We start from the raw sequence: 22,364 nt of genomic DNA, 5'->3' as shown, positions 1-22,364 counted from the left end.
ATAACATGATGCCTGGGATTTGCTTTAAAATACTCCAGTGATGGTGGGAGAAGTGAGAGTGGGAAGGAATAGATAAAACAAGATTAGCAAAGTATTAACAAAAATTGAAGCTGGATACATGGGCATTTGTGGATTTGTTATATTCTTTTTTTTCATGTATTTGCTTCTCCCAGAGTGAGAGATGAGAGGGAGAGAAAGACACCCAATATGAAAGCAGGGTCTCATAACCTAATCTGGAAGTGACATACCATCACTTTTGTAGCATACAATTAGACTCACAGACCAGACCAACCTTAGCGCAGTGCAGGAAGGGATTACACAGAGATCAGAAGGCAGGGATCACTAGGGGCATCTTGGAACCTAGCCACCACACCGGCACAGAAAAAAAGACTTGGGGAATAAACATCAGAAAAGAAAGCTAAGAGAGGAAACTATTGGCAATGAGGTCCTTTATGATGGTACCTGCCAGCTGCCTGCTTCTCCTGTCTTATTTTTGGACACTTGCCTTTTTTCATTTTATTCTCCTGATAAACCAAACTGCTTTGATTTCCCCAAACAGTCCATTTTGTCTCATTGACTTTATTGTGTATATCTTGCACATGCTACTCTGTCTGGAATGCCCTTTCCACTCTTGCTACTTAGCAAAACTACTCTGTCTTTCAAACCTTTTTCAGCCATAACTTCCTTTCTGATCACTCTTCCAGTCTACACCCCGCCAGACTATTTATTTATTTATTTGGCTGCGCCAGGTCTTACTTGCAGCATGCGGATTCTTAATTGTGGCATGCGGGATCTAGTTCCCTGACCAGGGATCTATATCTATCATCTATCTATCTATCTATCTATCTATCTATCTATCTGTCTATCTATCATCATCATCTATCATCAAGCTAGCTAGCTAGCTAATTTTTTAAATATTTATTTATTTGGCTGTGCTGGGTCTCAGTTGCCACGTGTAGGATCTTTAGTTGCAGCATGTGGGACCTAGTTCCCTGACCAGGGATCGAACCCGGGCCCCCTGCATTGGGAGCACAGAGTCTTAACACTGGACCACCAGGGGTCCCTATCTATCTATTTATTATAGGAACAGTTGCATGCAGTTATGGAAGCTGATCAGTCCCATAGTCTGCCTCTGCAAGCTGGAGAACGAGGAAAGACAGCAGTATAATGCAGTCCAAGTCTGAAGGCCTGAGAACTAGGAGCTCTGATGGTCGGGGGCAGGAAAAGATGGACATCCCAGCTCAAGAAGAGAGAGAGAATTCTGCCATCTTTTCCTCTTTTGTTCCATATGGCCCCAAACAGATTGGATGATGTCTGCCCATATTGGTGAGTGTGGAAATCTACTCAGTCTACTGAATCAAATGCTAAGATCTTTTAGAAACATCTTCACAGACACACCAAGAAAAAATGTTTTACCAGCTGTCTGGGCATCCTTTAGGCAAGTCAACTTGACACATAAAATTAACTACCACAGTGGTCCATACAACTTTCACGAAATTCTCATTTTCTCTTGAAAGCTAGAATTTTATCGTTGATGATAAAATGCAGTCAGTTGTTTTCCTTGAAGTGACAGCCTCACTGTGTTCATTTTCCACAAAATGTTCACCACCACCCGAGTCTGAATAACTTTGTCTCTCAGTCATTCTTTCAAAAAGAAGTGGCTTGTTCAGCTTGCAACTCAAAACAATCACACAAAGATTTTTCTTGTGACAATCACTCTTTTGGTATGCAGCAGCAATATTTCATATATCTAAGGGTTGACATATCTTAAGTGAAATTGACTTTTTTTTTTGAACTGTAAGTGGATGGTGGTGAATATTATAACTAGTAGTATAGTTTGGTGCCACTGCCTTGAACTGTGCGAACACGTCAGCAACTTTATCTACCATTGTTTTTGCATCAAAAGTGCAAATGTCATCACAGTAAAAAAAAAAAAAAAAGGCAAAACACTTCCTAGGATTACTAAGGAAAAAGCTTTGACTCATGGATACTCTGAAAGAATCTTGAGTACTTCAGGGTTCACTTTGAGAGCCACTAATCAAACTCAAAGTTTGAAACTGTAAGCTTTTTTTCTTTTTTAATGTCTTTATTGGAGTATAATTGCTTTACAATGGTGTGTTAGTTTCTGCTTTATAACAAAGTGAATCAGCTATATGTATACATATATCCCCATATCTCCTCCCTCTTGCATCTCCCTCCCTCCACCCTCCCTATCCCACCCCTCTAGGTGGTCACAAAGCACCGAGCTGATCTCCCTGTGCTATGCAACTGCTTCCCACTAGCTATTTTACATTTGGTAGTATATATATGTCCATGCCACTCTCTCACTTCATCCCAGCTAACTCTTCCCCCTCCCCATGTCCTCGAGTCTGTTCCCTACATCTGCATCTTTATTCCTGTCCTGTCCCTACGTTCTTCAGAACCTTTTTTTTCTTTTTCAGATTCCATATATATGTGTTAGCATACCGTATTTTTCTCTTTCTGACTTACTTTACTCTGTATGACAGTCTTTAGGTCCATCCACTGCACTACAAATAACTCAATTTCATTTCTTTTTATAGCTGAGTAATAATCCATTGTATATATGTGCCACATCTTCTTTCACCATTCATCTGTTGATGGACACTTAGGTTGCTTCCATGTCCTGGCTATTGTAAATAGAGCTGCAATGAACATTGTGGTACATGACTCTTTTTGAATTATGCTTTTCTCAGGGTATATGCCCAGTAGTGGGATTGCTGGGTCATATGGTAGTTCTATTTGTAGTTTTTTAAGGAACCTCCATACTGTTCTCCATAGTGGCTGTATCAATTTACATTCCCACTAACAGTGCAAGAGGGTTCCCTTTGCTCCACACCCTCTCCAGGATTTATTGTTTGTAGATTTTGTGGTGATGGCCATTCTGACTGGTGTGAGGTGATACCTCATTGTAGTTTTGATTTGCATTTCTCTAATGATTAGTGATGTTGAGCATCCTTTCATATGTTTGTTGGCAATCTGTGTATCTTCTTCGGGGAAATGTCTATTTAGGTCTTCTGCCCATTTTTGGATTGGGTTTTTTGTTTTTTTGATATTCAGCTGCAAGAGCTGCTTGTAAATTTTGGAGATTAATCCTTTTTCAGTTGCTTCATTTGCAAATATTTTCTCCCATTCTGAGGGTTGTCTTTTTGTCTTTTTTTTTTTTTTTTTTGTCTTGTTTATGGTTTCCTTTGCTGTGCAAAAGCTTTTAAGTTTCATTAGGTCCCTTTTGTTTATTTTTGTTTTTATTTCCATTTCTCTAGGAGGTGGGTCAACAAGGATCTTGCTGTGATTTATGTCCTAGAGTGTTCTGCCTATGTTTTCCGCTAAGAATTTGTTAGTGTCTGGCCTTACATTTAGGTCTTTAATCCATTTGGAGTTTATTTTTGTGTATGGTGTTAGGGAGTGATCTAATCTCATACTTTTACATGTAGCTGTCCAGTTTTCCTAGCACCACTTATTGAAGAGGCTGTCTTTTCTCCATTGTATATTCTTGACTCCTTTATCAAAAACAAGATGACCATATGTGAGTGGGTTTATTTCTGGGCTTTCTATCCTGTTCCATTGATCTATATTTCTGTTTTTGTGCTAGTACCATACTATCTTGATTACTGTAACTTTGTAGTATAGTCTGAAGTCCAGAAACCTGATTCCTCCAGCTCCGTTTTTCTGTCTCAAGATTCCTTTGGCTATTCATATCTTTTGTGTTTCCTTACAAATTGTGAATTTTTTTGTTCTAGTTCTGAGAAAAATGCCATTGGTAGTTTGATAGGTATTGCACTGAATATGTAGATTGCTTTGGGTAGTATAGTCATTTTCACAATGTTGATTCTTCCCATCCAAGAACATGGTATATCTCTCCATCTGTTTGTGTCATCTTTAATTTCTTTCATCAGTGTCTTATAGTTTTCTGCATTATAGGTCTTTTATCTCCTTAGGTAGGTTTTTTCCTTGGTATTTTTTTTTAACATCTTTATTAGAGTATAATTGCTTTACAATGGTGTGTCAGTTTCTGCTTTATAACAAAGTGAATCAGTTATACATATACATATGTCCCCATATCTCTTCCCTCTTGCATCTCCATCCCTCCCACCCTCCCTATCCCATCCCTCTAGGTGGTTACAAAGCACCGAGCTGATCTCCCTGTGCTTTGCAGCTGCTTCCCATTAGCTATCTATTTTATGTTTGGTAGTGTATATACGTCCATGCCACTCTCTCACTTTGTCCTAGCTTACCCTTTCCCCTCCCCCTATCCTCAAGTTCATTCTCTAGTAGGTCTGGGTCTTTTTTTTTTTTTAACATCTTTATTGGAGTATAATTGCTTTACAATGGTGTGTTAGTTTCTGCTTTATAACAAAGTGAATCAGTTATACATATACATATGTTCCCATATCTCTTCCCTCTTGCATCTCCCTCCCTCCCACCCTCCCTATCCCACCCCTCTAGGTGGTCACAAAGCACCGAGCTGATCTCCCTGTGCTATGTGGCTGCTTCCCACTAGCTATCTATTTTACGTTTGGTAGTGTGTATATGTCCATGCCACTCTCTCACTTTGTCACAGCTTACACTTTGCCCTCCCCATATCCTCAAGTCCATTCTCTAGTAGGTCTGTGTCTTTATTCCCTAGTTTCTTCATGACATTTTTTTTTTCTTAGATTCCATATATATGTGTTAGCATATGGTATTTGTCTTTCTCTTTCTGACTTACTTCACTCTGTATGACAGACTCTAGGTCCATCCACCTCACCACAAATAACTCAATTTCGTTTCTTTTTATGGCTGAGTAATATTCCATTGTATATATGTGCCACATCTTCTTTATCCATTCATCTGATGATGGACACTTAGGTTGCTTCCATGTCCTGGCTATTGTAAATAGCGCTGCAATGAACATTTTGGTACATGACTCTTTTTGAATTATGGTTTTCTCAGGGTATATGCCCAATAGTGGGATTGCTGGGTCATATGGTAGTTCTATTTGTAGTTTTTTAAGGAACCTCCATACTCTTCTCCATAGTGACTGTACCAATTCACATTCCTACCAGCAGTGCAAGAGTGTTCCCTTTTCTCCACACCCTCTCCAGCAGGTCTGCATCTTTATTCCCGTCTTGCCCCTATATTCCTTGGTATTTTATCCTTTTTGTTGCAGTGGTAAATGGGAGTGTTTCTTTAATTTCTCTTTCAGATTTTTCATCATTAGTGTATAGGAATGGAAGAGGTTTCTATGCATTAATTTTGTATCCTGCTACTTTACCAAATTCATTGATTAGCTCTAGTAGATTTCTAGTAGCATCTTTAGGATTCTCTATGTATAGTATCATGTTATCTGCAAAAAGTGACAGCTTTACTTCTTTCCCAATTTGGCTTCCGTTTATTTCTTTTTCTTCTCTGATTGCTGTGGCTAAAACTTCCAAAACTATGTTGAATAATAATGCTGAGAGTGGACATCCTTGTCTTATTCCTGATCTTGGAGGAAATGGTTTCAGTTTTTCACTATTGAGAATGATGTTGGCTGTGGGTTTGTCACATATGGCCTTTATTATGTTGAGGTAAGTTCCCTCTATGCCTACTTTCTGGAGGGTGTTTTTTTTTTTTTTTTGTGGTACGTGGGCCTCTCACTGTTGTGGCCTCTCTTGTTGCGGAGCACAGGCTCCAGACGCGCAGGCCCAGTCGCCATGGCTCATGGGCCCAGCCGCTCCGCGGCATGTGGGATCTTCCCAGACCGGGGCATGATCCCGTGTCCCCTGCATCGGCAGGTGGACTCTCAACCACTGTGCCACCAGGGAAGCCCTCTGGAGGGTTTTTTTCATAAATGGGTGTTGAATTTTGTCAAAAGCTTTTTCTGCATTTGTTGAGATAATCATATGGTTTTTCTCCTTCAAGTTGTTAATATGTTTTATCACATTGATTGATTTGCATATATCGAAGAATCCTTGCATTCCTGGGGTAAACCCCACTTGATCATGGTGTATGATCCTTTTAAGGTGCTGTTGGATTCTGTTTGCTAGTATTTTGTTGAGGATTTTTGCATCTATGTTTATCAGTGATATTGGCCTGTAGTTTTTCTTTCTTTGTGACATCTTTGTCTGGTTTTGGTATCAGGGTGATGGTGGCCTTGTAGAATGAGTTTGGTAGTGTTCCTCCCTCTGCTATATTTTGGCAGAGTTTGAGAAGGTTAGGTGTTAGCTCTTCTCTAAATGTTTGATAGAATTCACCTGTGAAGCCATCTGGTCCTGGGCTTTTGTTTGCTGGAAGATTTAAAAAAAAATTTTATTTTATTTTATTTATTTTTCTGGCTGCGTTGGGTCTTCATTGCTGAGCACTGGTTCTTCTCTAGTTGTGGAGAGCGGGAGCTACTCTTCGTTGGGTTGCGCAGGTTTCCTATTGCGTTGGCTTCTCTTGTTGCGGAGCACGGGCTCTAGGCTCACAGGCTTCAGTAGTTGTGGCACATGGGCTCAGTAGTTGTGGCTCCCGGGCTCTAGAGTGCAGGCTCAGTAGTTGTGGTGCACGGGCTTAGTTGCTCCATGGCATGTGGGATCTTCCCAGACCGGGACTCAAACCTGTGTCCCCTGCATTGCCAGGCGGATTCTTAACCACTGTGCCACCAGGGAAGCCCTCCTTTTTCATTTCTAATTCTATTGATTTGAGTCTTCTCCCTTTTTTTCTTGATGAGTCTGGCTAATGGTTTATCAATTTTGTTTATCTTCTTAAAGAAACAGGTTTTAGTTTTATTGATCTTTGCTATTGTTTTCTTCATTTCTTTTTCATTTATTTCTGATCTCATCTTTATGATTTCTTTCCTTCTGCTAAATTCGGGCTTTTTTGTTCTTCTTTCTCTAGTTGCTTTAGGTGTAAGTTTAGGTTGTTTATTTGAGATGTTTGTTGTTTCTTGACCTACTGTTGTATTGCTATCAACTTCCCTCTTAGAACTGCTTTTGCTGCATCCCATAGGTTTTGGGTTGTCATGTTTTCATTGTCATTTCTTTCTAGGTATTTTTTGATTTCCTCTGTGATTTCTTCAGTGATCTCTTGGTTATTTAGTAGTGTATTCTTTAGCCTCCATGCATTTGTATTTTTTTACAGACTTTTTCCTGTAATTCATGTCTAGTCTCATAGCGTTGTTGTCAGAAAAGGTACTTGATATGATTTCAATTTTCCTAAATATTCCAAGGCTTGATTTGTGACCAAAGATACGATCTATATTGGAGAATGTTCCATGAGCACTTGAGAAGAAAGTGTATTCTGTTGTTTTTGGATGGAATGTCCTATAAATATCAATTAAGTACATCTTGTTTAATGTCTCATTTAAAGCTTGTGTTTCCTTATTTATTTTCATTTTGGATGATCTGTCCATTGTTGAAAGTGGGGTGTTAAAGTCCCCTACTATGATTGTGTTACCATCGATTTCCCCTTTTATTGCTGCTAGCATTTGCCTTATGTATTGAGGTGCTCCTGTGTTGGGTGTGTAAAGATTTACATTTGTTATATCTTCTTCTTGGATTGATCCCTTGATCATTATGTAGTGTCCTTCTTTGTCTCTTGTAATAATCTTTATTTTAAAGTCTATTTTATCTGATATGAGAATTGCTACTCCAGCTTTCTTTTGATTTCCATTTGCATGGAATATTTTTTTCCATACCCTCACTTTCAGTCTGTATGTGTCCCTAGGTCTGAAGTGGGTCTCTTGTAGGCAGCATATGTATGGGTCTTGTTTTTGTATGCATTCAGCCAGTCTATGTCTTTTGGTTGGAGCATTTAATCCATTTACATTTAAGGTAGTTATCAATATGTATGTTCCTCGTAACATTTTCTTAATTGTTTTGGGTTTGTTATTATAGGTCTTTTCCTTTTCTTGTGTTCCCTGCCTAGAGAAGTTCCTTTAGCATTTGTGGCAAAGCTGTTTTGGTGGTGCTGAATTCTCTTAGCTTTTGCTTGTCTGTAAACATTTTAATTTCTCCATCGAATCTGAATGAGATCCTTGCTGGATAGAGTGTCTTGGTTGTAAGTTTTTCCCTTTCATCACTTTACATATGTCTTGCCACTCCTTTCTGCCTTGCAGAGTTTCAGCGGAAAGATCAGCTGTTAACCTCATGGGGCTTCCCTTGTATGTTATTTGTTGTTTTTCCTTTGCTGCTTTTAATATTTTTTCTTTGTATTTAATTTTTGATAGTTTGATTAATATGTGTCTTGGGATGTTTCTCCTTGGATTTATCCTGTATAGGACTCTGCGCTTCCTGGACTTGACTATTTCCTTTCCCATATTAGGGAATTTTTCAACTATAATCTCTTCAAATATTTTCTCAGTCCCTTTCTTTTTGTCTTCTTCTTCTGGGACACCTATAATTCGAATGTTGGTGCATTTAATGTTGTCCCAGAGGTCTCTGTCATTCTTTTTTCTTTATTCTGCTCTGTGGTAGTTATTTTCACTATTTTATCTTCCAGGTCACTATCCGTTCTTCTGCCTCAGTTTTTCTGCTATTGATTCCTTCTAGAGAATTTTTAATTTCATTTATTGTGTTGTTCATCATTGTTTGCTCTTTAGTTCTTCTAGAGCCTTGTTAAATGTTTCTTGTATTTTCTCCATTCTATTTCCACGATTTTGGATCATCTTTACTGTTGTTACTCTGAATTCTTTTTTCAGGTAGACTGCCTATTTCCTCTTCATTTGTTTGGTTGGGTGGGTTTTTATCTTGCTCCTTCTTCTGTTGTGTGTTTCTCTGTCTTCTCATTTTACTTAACTTACTGTGTTTGGGGTCTCCTTTTCACAGGCTGCAGGATCGTAGTTCCCGTTTTTTTTGGTGTCTGTCCCCAGTGGGTAAGGTTAGTTCAGTGGGTTATGTAGGCTTCCTGGTAGAGGGGACTGGTGCCTGTGTTCTGGTGGATGAGGCTGGATCTTGTCTTTCTGGTGGGCAGGACTGCATCCGGTGGTGTGTTTTGGGGTGTCATTGACCTTATTATGATTTTAAGCAGCCTCTCTGCTGATGGGTACGGTTGTTCCTTTCTTGCTTGTTGTTTGGCATTGGGTGTCCAGCCCTGTAGCTTGCTGGTCATTGAGTGGAGCTGGGTCTTAGCGTTGAGATGGAGATCTCTGGGAGAGCTTATGCTGTTTGATATTACATGGAGCCAGGTGGACTCTGGTAGACCAATGTCCTGAATTGGGCTCCCCCACTCAGAGGCTCAGGCCTGACACCTTGCCAGATCATGAAGACCCTGTCACATGGCTCAGAAGAAAAGGGAGAAAAAAATAAAATAAAATATAGTTATTAAAATAAAAAGTAAGAAAAATTATTAAAAATAAAAATAATTCAAAAATAATTAAAAAAACAAGGAAAGAAGAGAGGAGCCTAACCAAAAATGAAATCCACCATGATAACAAGTGCTAAAACCTATATTAAAAAACAAACAATAAAAACAGACAGACAGAACCCCAGGACAAATGGTAAAAGCAAAGCTATACAGACAGAATCACACAGAGAAGCATACACATATACACTCACAAAAAGAGGAGGAAAAAAGTATATATCTATATATAAAAAAAGAAGAGAGCAACCAAATCAATAAACAAATCTACCACTGATAATAAACTCTAAATACTAAACTAAGATAAACATAAAACCAGAAACAAATTAGATGTAGAAAGCAAACCCCAAGTCTACAGTTGCTTCTAAGGTCCACCACCTCAATTTTGGGATGATTCGTTGTCTATTCAGGTATTCCAGAGATGCAGGGTACATCAAGTAGATTGTGGAGATTTAATCCGCTGCTCCTGAGGCTGCTGGGAGGAATTTCCCTTTCTCTTCTTTGTTTGCACTGCTCCTGGGGTTCAGCTTTGGGTTTGGCCCCGCCTCTGCATATATGCCGCCTGAGGGCATCTGTTCTTCACTCAGACAGGATGGGGTTAAAGTAGCAGCTGATTAGGGGGCTCTGGCTTACTCAGGCCAGGGGAAGGGAGGGGTACGGAATGCAGAGAGCCTGTGGTGGCAGAGGCCTGCGTGACGTTGCTCCAGCCTGAGGCACACTGTGTGTTCTCCTGGGGAAGTTGTCCCTGGATCGCGGGACCCTGGCAATGGTGGGCTGTACAGGCTCCTGGGAGGGGAGGTGTGGATAGTGACCTGTGCTTGCACACAGGCTTCTTGGTGGCTGCAGCAGTAGCCTTAGCATTTCATGCCCATCTCTGGTGTCTGTTCTGATAGCCGTGGCTTGCGCTCATCTCTGGAGCTTGTTCAGGTAGTGCTCTGAATCCCCTCTCCTCCTGCACCCCAAAACAGTGGTATCTTGCCTCTTAAGCAGTTCCAGACTCTTTCCCGGACTCCCTCCAAGCTAGCTGTGGCGCACTAGCTCCCTTCACGCTGTGTTCATGCCACCAACCCTAGTCCTCTCCCTGGCATCTGACCTCGGAAGCCCGAGCCTCAGCTCCCAGCCCCCGCCTGTCCCAGCCCCCGCCTGCCCCAGCCGGTGAGCAGACAAGCCTCTCGGGCTGGTGAGTGCTGGTCAGCACCGATCCTCTGTGCAGGAATCTCTCCGCTTTGCCCTCCACACCCCTGTTGTTGCCCTCTCCTCTGTGGCTCCGAAGCTTCCCCCCTCCACCACCCACAGTCTCCACCCGTGAAGGGGCTTCCTAGTGTGTGGAAACCTTTCCTCCTTCACGGCTCCCTCCCACTGGTGCAGGTCCCGTCCCTATTCTTTTGTCTCTGTTTATTCTTTTTTCTTTTGCCCTACCCAGGTACGTGGGGAGTTTCTTGCCTTTTGGGAAGCCTGAGGTCTTCTGCTAGCATTCAGTAGGTGTTCTGTAGGAGTTGTTCTACATGTAGATGTTATTTCTGATGTATTTGTGGGGAGGAAGGTGATCTCCACGTCTTACTCCTCTGCCATTTTGAAGGTCTACTTGAAACTAACTGTAAGGTTTTTGAAGGCAGGGACTGTTTCTGTTTAGTAGGAGTCCAAATATATATTGATCTAAATTCACACTGAAGATACATGTCCTCTTTTCCTAGGAATTCAGAATCCCTTTAGTAAATATTCTGACTTTCTAGGATAGGGATATTAATAGGTTACTGACAGTTATTGGAACACCCTGAATATTTAATGTTAGTATAATACCATCCGTCTTCTACATTTAAAAGTTCCTAACCATGACTAAATAACTTAAAGGTTACTATTGTTAAGGACACTTAAGACAACTCTAGTTGAAGAGTTTTGTCATTTCTAGGAACTATTCTTTTTTTTTTTTTTTTAACATCTTTATTGGGGTATAATTGCTTTACAATGGTGTGTTAGTTTCTGCTTTACAACAAAGTGAATCAGCTATACATATACATATGTTCCCATATGTCTTCCCTCTTGCGTCTCCCTCCCTCCCACTCTCCCCATCCCACCCTTCCAGGCTGTAGGAACTATTCTTATCAGTCACTTCCAGTACAGAGACCTCAAAGCAATTTAAAGAGCCAGTGTCACAAAGTACTTAGACAACCAGCCAGTGATATTTGGGTTTACTGGTCTGTTTTTGCCTCTTCCTTCTTCTCTGTTTCTTTCCTTATCCCAATTTTTTTCTTTTCCCATCTGTTTCCTAAGTTAATATAAAGTTTGAAATGCTTTTTCCCTGCTTTCACTCAAATATTGTTCAGGAGGGACCTTTTCTACTTCACAGTTGTCAAGAACTAGTCTCTGCAGTGTAGATTATTTGCAGGTAAAATATTGGAGAACAAAACTGGGGAACAGTGACATTAGAAATGGGAATGTGGAGAGCACTATAGAGAAGAATGGGTTTGGAATCAGGGGATGTGCATTTGAGGTTCAGCATCTACCATGTCATTTTAACTTTTCTAAGCTTCAATTTACTTATTTATAAAATGAAGATAACCACCAACCCAACCAAAGTTTACTTCATAGTATTGTGGAAATCACTATGCAAATAAGTTAATAAATATTCTATTTTACACCAATGTCTTTTATAGAATAAGTACACTTCACTCAATAAAACTGGAGCACCTTCAGTGTAAGGAAAAAAAAGACCCTTTAGACTCAGATGGTCACTTTGGCCAGTGCTATAGTTCCTGGGTCTCTACTCTTGAATCACTGCCATGTGAATTGCTCTCACTGGGGATTTCCCTGCTTATGGAAAGTCTAATCCCTAGAATTTTGTTGCTGTTACTATTCCCCTCCTTTTCTTCAAATATATGAAATAGTAGAGTCTTTGGAAATATGTGATTTTGTCTTGAAGACTGACTGTTAGTGATGCAGTACCGTAATGATCTCATAAAAATTTTTATACCTTTTCAATGTTGCATACCAGACCTTAAAATTAAGGTCTATTAGTATATTTAGTTCCAGGACATGTTTCAGGTAGGTCTGCAGTGGCTGTGTGGCATAGAAAGAGAAATGAAGTAGGAGTTAGGGGAACTGATTTCAAATGTTGGTTCTATCATTGACTATTTACGCTTAGGCAGGACTTCCTTGGTTTTCATTCTTAAAGCAGAGCAATAAATGGGTTTAGACCAGATGATGATGATGATTTTATTTAGCCATTTAAAAAAAATTATTTTTTGCTGCGTTGGGTCTTTGTTGCTGTGCGTGGGCTTTCTCTAGTTGCGGCGAGTGGGGGTTACTCTTCATTGTGGTGCACGGGCTTCTCATTGCATTGGCTTCTCTTGTGGAGCACAGGCTCTAGGCACAGTGGGCTTCAGTAGTTGTGGCACATGAACTCAGTAGTTGTGGCTTGAGGGCTCTAGAGCACAGGCTCAGTAGTTGTGGCACATGGGCTTAATTGCTGCGTGGCATGTGGGATCTTCTCAGACCAGGGCTTGAACCCGTGTACCCTGCATTGGCAGGAGGATTCTTGACCACTACGCCACCAGGGAAGCCTGATGATGATGATGATTTTTTTTTTTTTTTTGTGTTACGCGGGCCTCTCACTGCCGTGGCCTCTCCCGTTGCGGAGCACAGGCTCCCGACGCGCAGGCCCAGCGGCCATGGCTCACGGGCCCAGCCGCTCCGTGGCATGTGGGATCTTCCCAGACCGGGGCACGAACCCACGTCCTCTGCATCGGCAGGCGGACTCCCAACCACTGCGCCACCAGGGAAGCCCGATGATTTTTTAATTAATTTATTTTTGTCTGTGTTGGGTCTTCGTTGCTGCATGTGGGCTTTCTCTAGTTGCGGCGTGCAGGCTTCTCATTGCAGTGGCTTCTCTTGTTGTGGAGCACGGGCTCTAGGCGTGCAGGCTTCAGTAGTTGAGGCACATGGGCTCAGTAGTTCTGGCTCACAGGCTCTGGAGCGCAGGCTCAATAGTTGTGGCGCACAGGCTTAGTTGCTCCGCGGCATGCGGGATCTTCCCAGACCAGGGCTCGAACCCGTGTCCCTTGTGTTGGCAGGTGGATTCTTAACCACTGTGCCACCAGGGAAGTCCCTGGACCAGATGATTGTTAAAAGTCCTTCTAGCTCAAAATCGTTTGATTCCAAGTTCCACACCAGAAAATAAGTTTGGAGGTTAGGTAATATACTACTATTATATAAAATATATAATAAAAATTCATAATTCTAGCTGGTAATCCCTTTATTCCTTCAGGTTGTAAGTACTTTTAACTTTATAATAGGAAGTGTAAATGATACAGAAACAGAAAATCTAAATTAAGTAGCAGAGATACAAGCATTAACCAAAATTTTTTTATGGTAAGTACTACCTTTATTTTAAAAAGTTATACATGCTAGAAAAAAGCATAAATGATGCATGTAAACAATTGTTTACCAAATACTTATTTTTTTTCCTTATAAAGGTGCAAATGATCTTTAAATGTAAACACAAATGTTGCCAAACATTTTTGTAGTGAGGGGAGGGAGAAGAAGGTTATTCCTTATGGTTGTGGTTAAAGTCTTTTTCAAAGCTTTTCCTGCAAGATACATTGGAAAAAATTGGTGTATGATCACAATAACAAAAACACTTTAACCACTGAAATCTGTATTCTTTTTTTTCCTTAAAAATGTTAACTTTTTACCAGAAAGTGCAATTTGAGAGTAGTGGTAATAGTGGCTTTATAGAATGAGGATAATGATATATAGTTTTTATAAAAGAACCAAGATTTTATTAATTAAATGCCTCAACTGATTTTATACTCGTTAGCATACTATTTCATGAACTGAAGAATTCATTCCCTTGGAGACTGTGATTACAGGTCAGCCTCAGCTTCAGCAGGCCTGAGCATCAAGTGTAAATTGCATAACAGTATTCACTGCTGGGGAGAGGACATTTCTCCCTGCTGGTCCTTAGTAGCAATAGGAAATAGAAAGGAAAGTTGCTTCAGTCAGTAACGTTTTTGAGCAAAAACTTGGAGAGTTACACGTGATTCTACTGGGGGATTCTCAAGACAGTATATGAGAATCATATACTGTTTTTGTAGAGGCACTGAGCAGAGCTCTAGATCTAGCAGGAACTCTATGGAAATAATTGAAAAAAAGACTTTATAGTGGCAAGCAAGTCCATAAGGAAGGAAACAAGATGTGAGCTTCTACTGATGAAAACTTTGGCATCTGAGTCCTGGTCTTATTGATTTAATATTCCTTTTGAATTGTTCTAGTTAAATGAGATGTTTCCTTTGTTTTGTTTTTTAGATTTTCAAGTCTTCTGGTGCTTACTGCAAGAATGATGCCTAACTAATACACCTTGCATACCTATCTTTGTCACTGATAAGTCCCTGTAAGTAGTGGAGTCTTGTGGATGGAGTGCTTAGAACTGACAACTAGATCCCATATAGACCTCTTCCCTTATTAGTAGTTTCAAACTTAATCAGTATCTTCAAAATAAGGTTTTACTGCTTGAAATGTTTTTTTTTTTTTTTTGTCTTTCCTTTTTTTCTCTTTTGGTGGGAGGAAGGCTAAATCCCAAAACAAAAAACCAAAAACCCAGCAACAAAAATCCCATGATAAATTAAAACCAAAAATAAATATTCTTCTGCACAGAACTGAAAATTATTGTGCAAAGGTGGCGTCTTGCAGGTGAAGTACTTTCAATGTATCTGTATTTCCACATGTTGAGGCACCGGCAAATAATAAAATTTGTTTAGTGTATTCTAGAGCTGTACAAAGCTCCAAAGTCAAAGCTCTCCACAATACAGAGGAGCAAATGCATGACTGTCTTCTATATGGTCACCATATATGGGATTCACAATGTGTCATTTTTATAACTCCTACACCACCTCCAAGCCGACGGTAATTCATCCCGCCATATAACCTGCAAAGAAAGAAACACAATCAGATTTCTAAATAGAAAAAGCACTATTTCTTCCATAATGTAGATGTTAATAAAACACAATTCTTTGTTTTATATCACAACTAATATTTTTAGCTTCATACATCTCTTCCAAAGAGTAGGAGCTGGAATTGAGCACTGGCAAGTAGCAGAATTATTTCAGACATTGACTGAAATTCTCTGACTTTTAGGACACTGTTTTAAGAGAGCACCATATCCACTTTGCCTTGTAACTTTATAACTCTACATGTAGACTGACTTATAACAATTACACAGAATCACATATTCTACATTTTTGTGTCTAATTTTGACCCTGGCTATAATATTTTCCCACCCACATTTTGCTTTTGCCTAAACTTCAATGATTTATTTCTATCCTTTTGTTTTGTATGTACTCTTAGAAGTCTTCTCAAACCCTTTATGGAACAAAGCTGGATATGATTAAATAAAGTCTGCATCTAGTTTTTGATATGTGAACAAGATCATCTTCAAATTTAAGGATTTCCATGGAAAAGAATATTAGATCCTCTGTCAACTGTAAGTATTGATTTTAAATTGGCTTTAAATTTGGGATATGTAACTACAAAAATTTATATAGTAATCCCTCAACAGATGGTCCTTAAGAATTTCATGAATATTACTTGGTCAAATATTACTAACATATATTAGTAACAGTTACTGAGAAACAAGTCCTTACATAGGATCATAGTCATTAAGTGGCAGAAATAAACTTGGCTGTCTTCCCAAATTATGCTTACCCAGATTCCCACTAAAAATAGAAAGCTGTATATGGAAGAAAATACACCATAAGTGAGAGGCTCCTATTCATGAAAACCTGCCATTCTCTTTCCCTTAACCTCTGTTGGGTTTTGCTGAAATGTTACCTTTTCAGTGGGGCCTCCCTGGGCTACCTTTTAAAGTGGATAATCCTCCCTGGACTCCCTGCCTCTCTGCTATTTGCCATAGCACTTCTACCCCTGGTATGGCACTATCTCCCTTGTAATGTCAGCTCCAGGCGGGCAGGGAATTTTGTTGTGTTCACTTTTGTATCCCCAGGGTCTAGAGCACTCAGTAAATCTTTACTTCATGAACAAGGTTGTGAAAATGTGATGTATAAGCAAAAAGTGCTACAGTGTTATTAGTCTGACTTTAGTATTGTGACCACTGAGCCATGCAGAGCATGAGAGAGATGCAGAATCCAAAGAATGTCATTCAGGTATCTGTCAAAGTTGTGGCTTTCCCTGTTTCCCAGAGATGAAGACTATAAAAAGAACCCAGTAAATTCATTAGTTGAATCTTATATACTAATGAAAAAAATCTGGGTGATAGTTACAGGCTCAAAATTAGAAAATGTATACTCAGAATGCAGTAGGAATGGACTACAAGACTGCCCCTTCTGGAATATAAAAGTGACTATAAAAGACGTCAACTTATCTTTCCTGGTCATGAGAAAAATCTTTCAGAATGTCTTCTGCCTCAGATATCATATCTAGACTGCTATCTGTGGTTTATGTGCAACCTCAACCACTGAGATGGTTACACCAGACGTGTTTAGGCAAATAAGCCCAATTCTCTGAGAAAGAACTACTTAGAAGGTAAAACTCTTTTTTTTCAAAGCTAGTATTTAAAATAGATATTAGTATAGATATAAAGTACCTCAAACCCATACTATTAATAATATTTTATATTAAAAATGAGAATTAACTATATATTTGACCTTTTAAACTTGTAGTGTTTAAGAGACTTTGGCATATCAGAGCATCTATCAGATTAGTTTTGTCAGTCAAGCTTAAAATGTGTGATTGAGCAAAGATCAAGTTTAATATGTGTGACTGAGCAAAGATTTAGACAGGATTTTAAGTTGAAAGGTTTAAGAGAATTTTGCTACATTTGTAAAAGTTTTTGAATATTTAAAATAAATGCAAGAGTCACCCAATTTATGTGAATTTATAAGAACTACTTAAGTATTTAGGAAGGATTTGTTAGACAATTAAGGATTTAAAAGCAAAGTAAAATTAAGCCTATGAATACAGCTTAACTTAAACTCTCCTAAGATGTAGCCTCCTTGCTAAAAGTGACTGTTACAATTTACTAGACATTAAAATAGAGTAACAACATATTTAAATATTTTTAAAACTCAAGAGAAAAAATCAGTTTTAAAATGAAATAAAGTATTATTTTTCAAACGGTAACTGCAATTTGCTTTTCCTGGGCATAAAAATTGCAATGACAGATTGACAGCCAAAGGTCTAGGTTCTAATTCTAACTCTGTCACTAACTTGCTTAGGCAGGTCTCTTTATTTCTCAGTGCTTTAGTTTCCTCAGCTGAACGTGACGGAGCTAGAGGGGAGATTGTTTTTTCTGTTTTTGCTACCTCCAATTATAAAACTGGACAGTTACCAAAGAGAGGAATTTTGTAAGATGTCAGCCACTTTAGAGCAATGAAGTCAAAATAAGCCATCGAATATGGGTAACTTTGAGCCCTTTTCAAAGTACTGCAAGAGGTAATTCAATATACTGACCATCTTGATTTTGATGGTCATGTTTTATCTCAAGCCCATGATTTTCAAGTCAGCAGTGAGGTGATTTGCAACATAGCTTAAAGGTTACCTCCATGTATTGGCATCAGGATCAAAAACTTCAATGGTCTTCAAGTACGTTGTGCCATCAAAACCTCCTACAGCCATGAGCTGTCCATTCACTACTGCCAGGCCAACCTATGGGACCAAAACACAGTGGCTGCTGAAGAAACTGCTCTCTATTAGATATGGATGAATCTATATATCCAATCCAATCCAATATCAATGAATTCGAGTGAAGTTAGATAAGGTAGTAGATAAGACAGGGCGATGCCTTTCAAAGAAGCAAATGATTACAAGATAAATTATAAGATGCAAACTATTGTATATAGAATGGATAAACCACAAGGTCCTACTGTATAGCAGAGGGAACTATATTCAGTATCCTGTGATAAACCATAATGGAAAAGAATATTAAAAGAGAATGTATATATGTATAACTGAATCATTTGCTGAACAGCAGAAATTAACATAATAGTATACATCAACTATACTTCAATAAAAGTAAATAAATCATAAAAATAATTCTCTAAAGATATGATTGGATATAAGATATTTAACTTGAGATAATAGTAATCAAAAGAAATTAACTTTTCTTTCCAGTACAAAAGTGACAGGGGTTGTTTTGCCTATACAGTGCTGTATAGGCACTGTCCCATTGTATTATACTTTACAGATCAGACTTCTCCTTCTGCACAGCCCTCTCTTGGTGCTTTTGCTTTTCAAAGTTTTCAGTAGCCGGGCACTTACTCCACTACGGCGGGATGTCATAGCCACCACTGGAGACCACTGGTTGGTTCTGGGGTTGTATCTCTCAGCACTGCTAAGCTCTGTAGTGTCATCTCTACCTCCTACGGCATAGATCATATCCTGATACACTGCACAGCCTAGGTGTTTCCTCCGGGTTCCCATAGGGGCTATGGTGTGCCATCTGTTTTCCTGAGGATTATAACGCTCCACTGCAGGGAAAAGAAAAACCAGTAAGTGACCATGCAATCATTTCCTTTCACCTCTAGTTTTCTTCATAGCTACTTCACTTTGTGATAACATATTTTCAATAAGCAATCTGATTTTTGCTTCTGAGAAGGAATCATCTACCTTTGGATAATACTACTATATTCTCATCAGGGACTGATTTCTTTTAGGTATGGTTGATGGAAAGGGCATGTGTTGGAGTCAAGGTACCTAGTTCTAGTTCTGGCTATATGACTCATTAGCTATGTGACTCGTGGCATCTCTCCTTATCTTTAAATGACAGGATTAGACTATAAACCAGTTTATAAGTTTTTATTTATTTTTAGATTATAATACAGAGGATTTTATTTGTTTTTTAAGGAAAGATGGTTGGGGGAGGGAAATAATATTAAGAAAATTGTTGTTTTATTCATTATAAATTCCTAGCAACTTGTGAAATGAAGGGAGAAAGAAATACTTTGGAAATATACTAGTAGACTATGACTGCAGAAGGAGCTGAGGAAGAGCTAACAGTTGAACTCTCCTAGAGGGAAAATAATTTTCTTAATAAATGATAGGATAACATGAACTTTTTATACTTTTTGTAAGGGGACTCTCCTAAGAAAAATGTATTGGTTTGGGGAAACCAAACTGACTTTGGAAGGAACTGACCTGTGTTGAGTGGAGATGTCCCATCAGAGCCACCTACAGCGTATAAGAACCCTCCTAACACAGCCACAGCCACGCCTAGTCTCCTAGTACTCATAGAAGCCACCCGAGTCCACTTGTTCTCCTTCGGATCATACCTGCGGTAAGAGAAACCAAAGACTGCACGCATGTTTTTATTAAGTGAAGCCTTTTCCATAAGGTATGAAATTATGCTAAAGATATGTTAGATACATAGATTTGCTAAGGTCAAATGTACAGAGAGAATCTAACATATTTTTACATAGTTATCAGTACTCTGACTTATGAACTGGGGCTAGAACTCTGAAAACTACATTTCTCCTTTGCCAGGCTGGCTCTCTACTAGATTCTGCCAAAAGGAAGGACTAGACACTTTCTGTTTGCTTGCCAACCCTGTCAATATTGTCTCAACATTGGCCTTTCACTCTGACAGTAGCAGTTAATTTCAGTTTCTAGACTTTTTCTGGCACTTCCAAAGCTAGCCTTGTTGGGGGTTTCAGTCACAGCTCTGTGAGGCAGCTCCTCTGAGCTCCTGAGATAACAGTACCAGTGTTCTGGTTATCTATGCTGTGTAACAAACCACCCCAAAACTCAGTGACTTTCCACAATAATTATTTTACTAATTCTTATGTTTCCATGCATCAGGAATTTAGGAAGGGCTTCACAGGGGAAGTTCTGGCTCAGGTGTCTCATGTGGTTGCTGTCAAATTGTGGCTAGAGCTGGAACAGCCAGGTGCTGAAGCAGCTGGGCACTGGCTGGGCATGTCTCCATGTAGCCTCAGGGTCTCTCCATGTAGGCTAGTTGGGCTTCCTCTCAGCATGGCGACCTCAGACAGCCAAAGGCTTCAAAGGTGAGTGCCCCAAGAGTTACAAGTGAAAGATGTATCACCTTTTATGACCTAGCCTCACAAGTCACATAGAGCTACTACCATATACTGATAAGCCAGCCCAAATTCGAGGGGAGCAAACACAGACCTCATCTCTCAGTGAAGAGTTTCAAAGTCAGATTGTATGAAGAGCACGTGAGATGTCAGGTATTGTAACCATCTTCGGAAAATACAGCCTTCCAGAACTAGCCAGGCAGATAACCCTCCATGGAGATGTGAGTCACAGCTGTTCAGGGCACCCTCTCCTCAGGTGCTGATGGTCCTAGTTCTATGGGACCTCTCCTCCAAGCTTCTAGGCTCTAATAACTCTAATCTCTTTCCTTATCTTCCCAGACCTAGGGTTCCTACAGTTACTTCAGTGTCCTTTTTTCTTTTTTTTTTTCAGCCCTTCAATATGTGCTAGCCAATTTTTTTTTTTTTTTTTTTTTTTTTTTTGCAGTACATGGGCCACTCACTGTTGTGGCCTCTCCAGTTGTGGAGCACAGGCTCCGGATGTGCAGGCTCAGCGGCCATGGCTCACGGGCCCAGCCTCTCCACGGCATTTGGGATCTTCCTGGACCGGGGCACGAACCCGTGTCCCCTGCATCGGCAGGTTGACTCTCAACCACTGCACCACCAGGGAAGCCCTAGCCAATTTTTTAATGTTAAATTCTCTTTACTAAAATAGCTGATATGGTTTCCATTTTTTTTAACTGAGCCCTGATTGATAAATTATTGGTGTTCAGAAATAAATATGACAAAAATCACTTGGAATTGTGCTGAGCATTTTATTACATAGGTGAAAAATTCTGTTAGTATAGTAAGTATTGTATAGCAAACCATATCAATATTACAGGATATAAAATAAATAATACTAAAAATAGCCCTTGTTCTTAAGAAGCAAGCTGGGGAGACATAGCACATTCTTAAGGAAAAACCTCCAAACAAATTCTGAGAATGTAGTAACTCACAGAGATGAAAGAAGCAGAGATATAAGTGCTGCAGAATGAAGGCCCTGGAGAAAGGTTATGGTTAGTCAGTAAAGGTATCTTGAGGTTCATGCACTTTGAATAAAGTTTAGTTTTCATCACTTTTAGAAAATTCTCAGCCAAATATTCTGTCTTCAAATATTGCTTCTGCTCTTATTGCTATTTTCCTTCTGGGACTCCAATTACATATGTGTTTTAGTCTATTTGTGTTCCCTGAGTTCCTTATGGTCTGTTCTTTACATTCTGTTCTTCTTTTTGGATATTTTCTATTAATCTGACTTTGAGTTTACTAACTCTGTCTTCTGCTGTGTCCAGTCTACTTCTACTCTGTCTATTTAATCTCATTCAATGAGTTCTTCATTTTAGATACTATATTTTCCAATTGTAGAAATGTACATCTTATTTTTAGATTCCAATCCTATATTAAAATTCTCCAACTTTTTACCCATTGATCTTTTCCTCTATTTTATTCAATGTATTTATTATACTTATTTTAAAGTCTTTTTCTGTCATCTCCAAATACGGATTATCTATAAGTCAGCTTCTGTTGTCTACTTTTTCTCTCAATTATTTGCCATATTTTTCTGTTTCTTTATATGTCTCATATATTTTTTTATTGTATGCTTGGCATTATCATAAAATAATGGAATCCTAGAAACTGAAATTGATATTATACCCCCGGTTGACAACACCTATGCCCCAAACAATGGATTCACTCTTTCTTATATTAGGCAGACACGGTGAAATGTTGAACACCTCAATCCAATCAGGAATTAAGCTTTACAATTCACAGATTTAATGCAATCCCTATCAAATTACCAATGGCATTTTTCACAGAAATAGAACAAAAAATTTTACAATTTGTGTGGAAACACAAAAGACCACGAATAGCCAAAGCAATCTTGAGAAAGAAAAACGGAGCCAGAGGAATCAGACTCCCTGACTTCAAACTATACTACAAAGCTACAGTGATCAAAACAGTATGGTACTGGCACAAAAACAGAAATATAGATCAATGGTTCAGGATAGA

The 22,364-nt window shown here is 39.2% G+C and overlaps 1 protein-coding gene and 1 long non-coding RNA gene across 5 annotated transcripts in view; one reads left to right on the top strand and one right to left on the bottom strand.

The window, feature by feature from the left end:
* Positions 1–13,676: 13,676 nt before the first annotated feature.
* KLHL20 (kelch like family member 20) overlaps positions 13,677–22,364 on the bottom strand; it is a 78,044-nt gene continuing 69,356 nt past the window's right edge. For 2 of the 4 annotated variants that reach the window (XM_032649794.1, XM_032649777.1), the window contains 4 exons: positions 19,465–19,598; positions 18,589–18,797; positions 17,870–17,976; positions 14,706–15,241 (listed from right to left, as the gene is read on the bottom strand). In XM_032649794.1, the coding sequence (XP_032505685.1) occupies positions 15,157–15,241; positions 17,870–17,976; positions 18,589–18,797; positions 19,465–19,598 (535 nt within the window). In that variant the 3' untranslated portion in view covers positions 14,706–15,156. Of the gene's footprint in view, positions 15,242–17,869; positions 17,977–18,588; positions 18,798–19,464; positions 19,599–22,364 lie in introns of all 4 variants that reach the window. The other 2 variants (XM_032649768.1, XM_032649785.1) reach the window with 2 other exon arrangements.
* Positions 19,492–22,364, top strand: part of LOC116762609 — a 40,528-nt gene continuing 37,655 nt past the window's right edge. The window contains exon 1 of the long non-coding RNA XR_004352296.1: positions 19,492–19,603. This is a non-coding gene — a long non-coding RNA (uncharacterized LOC116762609). The remainder of the gene's footprint in view (positions 19,604–22,364) is intronic.

Source organism: Phocoena sinus, chromosome 1, assembly GCF_008692025.1.
Source record: "Phocoena sinus isolate mPhoSin1 chromosome 1, mPhoSin1.pri, whole genome shotgun sequence".
Lineage (NCBI taxonomy): Eukaryota > Metazoa > Chordata > Mammalia > Artiodactyla > Phocoenidae > Phocoena > Phocoena sinus.
Note: the sequence above shows the minus strand (reverse complement) of the source record. Positions and strands in the feature narration are given on the sequence as shown.